We start from the raw sequence: 8805 nt of genomic DNA on the forward strand, positions 1-8805 counted from the left end.
TCTTGCCTGCAAATTTATAAATCAGTCTAGACTGGATGAAAATTATACATGATATGCAAATATCTATACCCTATCACTGAGACAAATAAAAACGAGGTATTTCCATATCAGGCTGCTACCGTATTGCAGAATGGCTCCATTGGTGTCAAATATAGATGACATTAAGATTAGAACACGGAAATCAGTTTTCTTTGTAAAGATCAATATATAAATACGTAACATATAAATATGTTGTTACTTCTTGTTTATTTCAAAAGATACTATATTTAGATGGCACAGTATGGATATAAAGTACATTACCTAACACTAAACTGAATCTAGATAAATTCATACAAGTAAACATACCGTACTTAAATCATGGGGACTTAAAAAATGCCTTGATGGTATGACTCTAAAATTGAGTTTATTTAACGTACTAAGCTAAACTACAATATAACCTAGTTTGATTTGTGAACTAATCTGGATTAAACTCTCCACTTCAAAGTGGAAGAAAGTTTGTTGAATACTCTTAGGCTACTTTGTGAGAAAATGGAGCAAGTACCACGTTTACAATTTTTAGGCTCCAGTATCCTAATAGTTATAGGTATGACATTGTTTCCAAGCCTTCTCATTAGAAACACACACAACTATTTGGATAAGTTTTTCTTCATTTTATTTGTCTATCCAGCTGTTCAAAGAGCTTAACAATGGATGTTTGGCTATGTCTTTAGATAACCATCCTTTCTCTTAACACTACAAACAGGATGCACAACTGCAGGTGATTTTTTTAAAAACAAAAAGTTGCAGAATATCACAAGAAATTGAACAGACAAATTATTCACTCCAATTCATGGGCACGTTAAGTACACAATAATGAATTTTAGTCCTATTTATCTCTCAATTAAAGGCCGATACTGTAATTCCCTCTCAAACTGTTCCGCTGTAAGGGTTCCTTGGATAGCTTCACAGCCAGGATTAAACACAGAATATGCACTTTTTTCTCCAGGCTGCCTTTCCCTAGGACCACGAGTTCCTACATAGATCCAATAAAACATAGACAAGACAAAATAGGGCAAACCAAAATCCAGTTCCACAAACAGTCCAAGTAGGACCAACCAGAGAAGAAACTTGAGAAAGATTTCATTCTTTAGTACATAATGGGTCCACCATGGCAGAGGAGATGTAATGACGTGGGCCTCATGGCTTTCTGATTTTTGACTGGATTCCTGGGAAATAAAATAAAAACAACTGGATTATACATGAGGGGATTGCCATGACCTTGCTGAAAAGCATAATAAAAATGTACTTGCAACTTTCTCAGTTTTTGCCCCTTGGTCTTAATCCTTTCATTCTTCCTTCATATAATTGTTTTCCAATAGACCTTAAATTTGATCTCTATACAATCAGGCCACTTCAGTGTACAGTATTGTTCTGTACTGATCATTCAATTTTGAATTCTAAAGTTGTTATTCCTTGGACATTCGAAAATGCGGTCTTCCATACGCCATCATCAGTTACAGATAAGCCAACAACTGCTGACTTTGACTGCTCATCAAGCCATTCATACTTTTAGGTAACATTTTTAGATATAAGGTATAAACTAAGTTACCAGCCTTAGGCACACCTAACATAATTAATTGCTCATTGATAGTATTATTTAGCAATGAACTTTAGTTGTGTTCACTAACACCCAGCATTGGAAGCACATTATATCTTATGTTATAGGCTCCGCACTGGCTACCAATAAGCCTGGGGATAGTCCTTAAAATGCTGGTTTCTACCTATAAAGCCCTCCAGGTTATTTCCAGAACTGCATTCTCCAAGTGAAATTAGTTTAACCATTTGGGATATACAGAGTCCCTTTCATTTTTCTCCCAAGAATTCCCACAAGTCCTGGCACTGGAAAAGCACTAGCAAGGTTTTGTTCAATTGCTAACCACTCCCACAGAACAGGTGTTATTTGGTTGGCTACCATCATTCACGTTTCATAGGTGTGGTCTGTGCTGTCAGGCCTTTGCAATGAATTCTGTAAAGCAGGGGTCCCCAACCCCTGGTCCATGGATCAGTACCAGGCTGCGGCATGCCAGCAACCAGTCCACACAAACAAAGCCCCATCTGTAGGATGCAGGCAGCACACAAAACCACGCACCCTCTGGTCCAGGAAAAAACCTCTCTCCATGGAGCTGGTCCCTGGTGCCCAAAAGGTTGGGGACCTCTGCTCTAAAGGAATGGCTTGGATTTTTCTTTTCTTAAAAAATTAAACAAAATGAGCCACTGACTGGGTTTTGGTGTTCTCATAGCACAGTTGCGTGAGTGGACTTAATTCTACCCTATGCGAAATTGGCTCCATTTTAAACCTCAGGGGTTAGTTGGCTGGACCAATTGACCCCTTATTGGTGTTCCCATGATACGCTGATCATTCCACTGACGCAATTTTAACATGTTGGAGGAACAAGGTCAGCACATGGAATTAAACAAAAGAAGGCCCTCCTCCCAATATTTATTTATTCCATATAAGTGAGTGCATGCCACTGGAAAATAGTCACGTTCATTTTTCTCGAATAGCACTTATAAAAAAAAATCCTGAGAACTTAAAACTGCATGGTAGCCACACTGTTAAATTGAATTACCACTTTTCTCTACAACTCTGAATTAAATTCAGTCTCCTGTTACAGGAAGTACAGGACCTATGCTAGATTACCAAGAAAAATCATCTTAATTAGTAACAGCTCATTAGAAGTGAATATATAGTACCACCACTAATTAGTAACATTTCATAAGGAAATATGTAGTATATAGTATAGTATACAGCAGGCATGTCAAACTGCCAGCGCACGGGCCAGACGCGTCATCCCGAAACCGCGCCCACCCCATTGCCGGCAATGGGGAAAAAGTCGTGATACGTTGCACGATGTCAGGTGACGTCACGAGTTTGACATGCCTGGTATATAGCATAATGAAAACAACAGGCCTTAGATCTGATTCTTACTTGCCTGCTCAATAACCATGAATTATTTAAATAGTCATGAACTTTTTTGCCGGACAAGCGTTAATCAAGTACAAGGCTAAGGTTATATTCATTCAGCATCCTTTTAGCCACCAATATTAAGTAATAGACTATCAGTGCCTTTAAACCTTTCACAACTTCTCATTTAAAATTTTGCTAACTTGTTTTCCAAGCAGTGGCTTCTCAGAGCTACTAATAAAGATTAAATACAATAAAACAAGTGGAAATGCAGATGCCCACGATTTTGGAATGTCTCCACACATGACATTCGGATGCAAAGGAAGCAACTTACATACTTATCAGGTGGGGGGATTCAAATATGTGAACAACCGGTTCTCTGTGTGATGCCTCTTCTGGAAGTCCATTGTGGGCCTGGGCAACAAAAAATTAGCTACCAGTTCTGCCAAAGTGGTGTGAACTGGCTGAATCCCACCACTGTACTTATCTCCTGCAGACTGACAGGACACCATTTTTGACATGTGACCATGTTTTGTGTAATAGTGCGGATTGCTGTGGACACTAATATCTATAAAAGACAAAAATGCTATATAAAACCAGACCATCTAAGATGTCTGGGCAAAAGGCCTTATAGTAGGCGTTAGATCAGATTCCTTTAAAAAACAGGCAAGAACTATCGACCACAGCTGATAAGAACTACCTGTATTCAGTGCCAGAAATCCCAAGAAACTACAGTATGCCACCTAGCTGTTTTCACAAGCACACATGGTCTCAACACCTCTTTCTTACCATAACAATACACATTTAATAGCTAAAGTAATACAATGAATGAAATATAACTGTATCAAAAAGATTCACATCTCACCAAGCTGCTTGGCCATAGGCAAATTATTAGCAATCAAGCCTATCCACCCTCACAGAGTTACGTGTAGATGTAGTCCCAACTAAATAGGGAAGAACAGCATTACACTCCTCTTGTATCTCTGGATGAAATGTAGAATTAGCAGAAGCCCCCTTGCAAGAAAAACAAGTACATGTGCATATGCAGAAGAATTAAGAATTGCAAGTTTTCATGACTTCTGCAATTTCCAACTGGAGCCTTTGCAGGCACAATCACCATTATTATTATTTTTTACTGGCATTGGGGAAAACCACAGGGAAAGACAATTTCAAAAGGTGGCAGTACCTGGCTGACGTGTACTGATCCTGAAAAAAAAAAAGCAAGGCTGGACCTGGTTAGTTCTGGAGAGACCACCAGGGAATCAAAGATGACTGGGAAAGTGAAAAGAAAAAAAAAAGGTCCAGCAAAAATGTGTGCTATCGTCTACCTGTCCATTATCAACTACCTGTTGACACAGTCACCAGGTAAGGGAGACTTTTAAGGCAGCTCTAAGGTAGATGGGGGAGGGAATTAGACAAGTCTGGGCACTGTTGTTATTGGATTCTCTCCAGAAACAAGGTTATAAGCGTGAAAAGTTATCTTATGCGCAAGATCGCCCCTTTCACGTATGCAGAAAAGGTGCCATCCTAGGACTAGCCGGCCTTTGGTAGCTCCAATACAGGGGTCTTCAAACTTGGCCCTTTTATGACTTGTGGACTTCAACTCCCAGAATTCCTCAGCCAGCTTTGCTGGCTGAGGAATTCTGGGAGTTGAAGTCCACAAGTCATAAAAGGGCCAAGTTTGAAGACCCCTGCTCCAATAGGAGAAAGGGAGCAGCTGTGAAAAGCGCCTGGCCCAGTCGCCCAAGTCTGCGGGACTGGGAAAGAAACAGCAAAGGGGGACTTGGCAACCACCGTTCTCGGAGCGTAGAAACGCACCGACCTCCGTCGGAGCCTGGGCTGAGGCCTGCTCCCCGGCCTCAGCGGCGGCAGGTTTTCCCGAAGAGGTTGCAGGGCCAGTCGGGGGGCTGGAAGTGCGGCGATTCGCCCGGAACTCGGCCAGCCTCTGCTCCATCCCACCGAGGGGACAAAGAGAACAATTGCCGCTGCCCAAAGCCGACAGCGCCCGGTCGGCTCCGCCGTCGTTCACTGGCGGAAGAGGCGGGCACAGCCAAGTGGAATGGCCGGCTTAGAGAGGACCGCCCCTGGGCGGCTCAGCGACTCAACGGAGAGAGGAAAAGGGGGACGGGCCGCCCGTAAACCGGCTGCTATTCGGGGAACGTGACGCGGCTTTCCAGCCCGAGAGCGAAAGGCGGGACGCTTGGAGGCGGCTGTGAGTTGTACTTCGAGGAGTAACTGGTTGCCTCTGCCTCTCCGCTTGATGAGCAACTTGGCCTTCTTGCGAGCGACCCCAGAGGGGCAACAAAGGAGTAAACTGCTGCTGGCCTCGCTTGCATTACTTGTGCGCTGTCCCTGGAGCGCGAGGAGAGCCAGCTTCTCTTCTTTAAGGTTACCCTAGTCCAGTTTTCAAAAAGAGGGCGGTCAGCAGAGATCCCTTTTCTTTTCCTCCCTTTACAACTCTCTTGCAAATAACAGTAAGAAGAAAACAAAAGCCCTAAGGCAGGGGTCTTCAGACTTGGCCCTTTTATGACTTGTGGACTTCAACTCCCAGAATTCCTCAGCCAGCGTGTCTGGCTGAGGAATTCTGGGAGTTGAAGTCCACAAGTCATAAAAGGGCCAAGTTTGAAGACCCCTGCCCTAAGGGTATGTCTTCGAATGAGCTCCTGTGCGGTAAATGTCAGTGTTGCCCAAATGTGTGTGCTTATTACAGAATGGGTTAGAGAGCCAGCTTGGAGTAATGCTTAAGGCAGGGATATGTGGGACTGATTGCAGTAGATTGCAAGGGCGACTCCGGAATATAATGTTATCATATTTTGTCTATATCTTAAATTATTGTACATTATTACAATTTCATTTTAGTTTGTATTTTATTACTATTTCATCTTAAATTGTATTTTATTTTAATTCCATTTTAAATTGTGTTTTATCAAATTCCATTTTGGATTGCTTTTATCAAGTTTTGGTGACGGTTTGTTGCTGGAACTTTGCACTTTGATATGGCCCAAGGGCTAATCAATAAAGTTGTTGTTGCTTAAGGCAGGGATTCCCCAACCACCGGTCCGTGGACCATTACCAGGCCCGGCATGCCAGCAAGTGGTCCGCACAAACAAGCAAAGCCCCATCCTTGGGATGCAGTCAGTACACCAAACCACGCACCCTCTTTCCACAGAACCGGTCCCTGTGCCCAAAAGGTTGGGGACCTCTAGCTTAAGGCATCAGACTAGAAGTGAGTTCTAGTCCACCTTAGGCACAAAGCTAACTGGGTGAGCCAGTAACTTTCTCTCAGCCCTATAACATTTTCCTGAATGTTAGGTTAACACATCAATCACATTCTTTTTTTTTAATCATTTCATTTCAATACTAGGGAGATTGGAAGCACCAGAAATTTTTGAAGTTCATGTTTGTATTATTGCCTGGCTTTTTAATCTGTCGGAGCAGCTTGAGAAATCAGTTGACATCATCCTTTGCTATTGATTTCCGTAACTGCACTGATAAAGGACAAGAAAGCAATTAATTTGCTTTCGTGTACTGCTTTGGTGGGCTTTTAGCCCAGTCAAAGACAAAACTATTTAAGTGCTTGTCTTTTGAAGCTCTGGTTTTGGAATGATATTAATGATGTGAAGAGATTTAATTTGTTTTCTTCAGGACAGATTGATCCATTCAATATATTAAGGAATTGTTTCCTCTGTGACACGCATATCACTATATTTTGAATTCTTAAATGATGCTAATAAAACAGCTTGGGCCAATCATTGTGTCTGCGCCCAACTTACCTCACAGAATTGATGTGGGGAAAGTAGGAAGAGGAAGGTGTGTTGGATGCGTTTCCACCTTGAGTTATTTGCAAAAATAATAAAGGTAAAATAGAAATAAATAGCTGCTTTTGGCTTTCTCAATTCCCAATTCAGAGGAGCTGATGTAACATACAATTAAAAAATTGTATGTTACAAAAAAGTTGTACATTCTATTTGCTACAAAAATACCAGCACTTTAAAGAAATTGATTTAGCATAAAAGTTGTTACATTTTTAACAAAATATTATTTAATGAAAGTGTTACAAATCTGTGCTTTTTACTACTATTGCTAGGAGTGAACATCAAATATTATTCTTTTGAATCTGACAAAACTAAGAAGAAAATTATTGAACCACTATTTGTTTAAACAGTGACATTTCACAAACATATTTGTACACTGACTGATTTCAGAAAGCAAAATGCTGCAAAGTCCCATAAACTCAAAAAACATTTTCCATCCTTTTGGATGAAATGGTATATTGAATAATCATTCAGGAATGTAAGTAAAATTACTACTATTACAATGATCCCTTTGCACCTAAAAGCATAGTTTACGATGCTGCTTGCATAGAGATTTAAGTGAGAGGGAAGTAAATGAGATATTTACATGGTATGATATTTCTTCAGGCTCCTGATAGATCTATTAGTCATGTAGGTCTGACATATTGGAAATAGTAAACCATTTTCTGCACCCACTTCTGCTAACAATAAAGAAATCCCCAGATGATTCTACTGATTTGGCAAGTTTACTTCAAACAGCCCAGTCCTTTAAAGTATTATGGCAAGGTAATAAATAATAACAATTCCAAAATGTGTAAGTACTCTATGTTTTTACTGAAAACAACCTAAATATCACCACCAAAGTGTAAAACCTGAGTTTTTCAAAATGCTTCATCAGGTGAGAGTTCCAAAATCAGAGAATAAGGTACTGTAGAAATAGAAAAGTTAAAATATTAGACTATATGATGTGTGGTTTAGAGTCTGTTTTAAAGTTTGAGTTGTGTATTGACTGCTTGAGATGTGAATAACGTTACACCTAGCATTCTGGAACAAAGAAGAAATGGGTCACCTCGCATCCACCCACCCTTGCCCTTTTCTAATTCTTAAATCCAGCTACTTTAGATCTGTATTTTATTCTGGACAAAGTATGCAGTGTTGTAGGCTGGAAGAAAACAGACAAAAAAACAACAACCCATAACCACCATTAACACTAGCAAACCTGGAAATCAGCTTTTGTAGAATATGGGCTCTGAAGACAGTATTACAATTGTAATAGATCTCTGGCCCAATTCTGCAGCATGCATTTCACATTCATCCTCTTCATATTTCAGCTTTGTGGCATTGGGAGAAAGAAAAAGAATGTCCAAGAGAAAGAGAATGAGGAGAGCAAAACCCCAGGCCTCTCATCTTCTTGGCTACTATAAATAACTATTGCTCTTTGGTGACAGAGGTGAGCATCTCAGTTATGCTTGGCAAGCAAGAAGCTGAGTTTGCTTTTTCTTTAAGTTAAGGTACACTTGCCTTAACTTAAGGCAAGATTTAGATTTAGATTTAGATTTTATTAGATTTATATACCGCCCTTTTCCCGTAGGACTCAGGGCGGTTTACAAGGTGTTTAAAACATCAATACAAAAATTAAAAAAAACAATTAAAAATGATTAAATTCAGTCCCTGAAGTAGAAATATAAAAACCCCAATTAAAACTCTCAGCCTGGGCCGGGAAGCTCAAAGAGCCAGGTCTTCAGGTCCCGGCGAAATGAGCGAAGGTCGGGGGCAGTCCTAAGCTCCACAGGCAGCTGGTTCCAAAGGACAGGTGCACCCACAGAGAAGGCCCTCTCCCTAGGTGTTATCTGCCGGCAGTCTTTTACCGGCGGCACCCTGAGAAGGCCCTCCCTGTGGGAGCACACAGGACGAAGGGAACTTCATGCCGGCAGCAAGTGTTCCCTCAAATATCCCGGACACAAGCCATTTATTTTTGTTTATTTTTGTTCTAAGAAACAGTGCTCTACAGGAACCAGAAAAAGTTATTCTGATTTCTTTGGAAAGATGGCCTGTATTGCCTCTTTA

General features: G+C 40.8%; 1 protein-coding gene across 1 annotated transcript; it reads right to left on the reverse strand.

The window, feature by feature from the left end:
* Positions 1–240: 240 nt before the first annotated feature.
* Positions 241–5009, reverse strand: SAYSD1 (SAYSVFN motif domain containing 1). Its single transcript, XM_081315553.1, has 2 exons — positions 4767–5009; positions 241–1205 (listed from the first exon to the last, which is right to left on the reverse strand). The coding sequence occupies exons 1-2, from the start codon at positions 4896–4898 to the stop codon at positions 870–872; spliced, it is 468 nt and encodes a 155-aa protein (XP_081171679.1). The 5' UTR covers positions 4899–5009; the 3' UTR covers positions 241–869.
* Between the last annotated feature and the right edge of the window lie 3796 nt (positions 5010–8805).

The sequence above is a fragment of the Vipera berus genome (assembly GCF_964194415.1).
Source record: "Vipera berus genome assembly, chromosome: 1".
Taxonomy (NCBI): Eukaryota; Metazoa; Chordata; class Lepidosauria; order Squamata; family Viperidae; genus Vipera; species Vipera berus.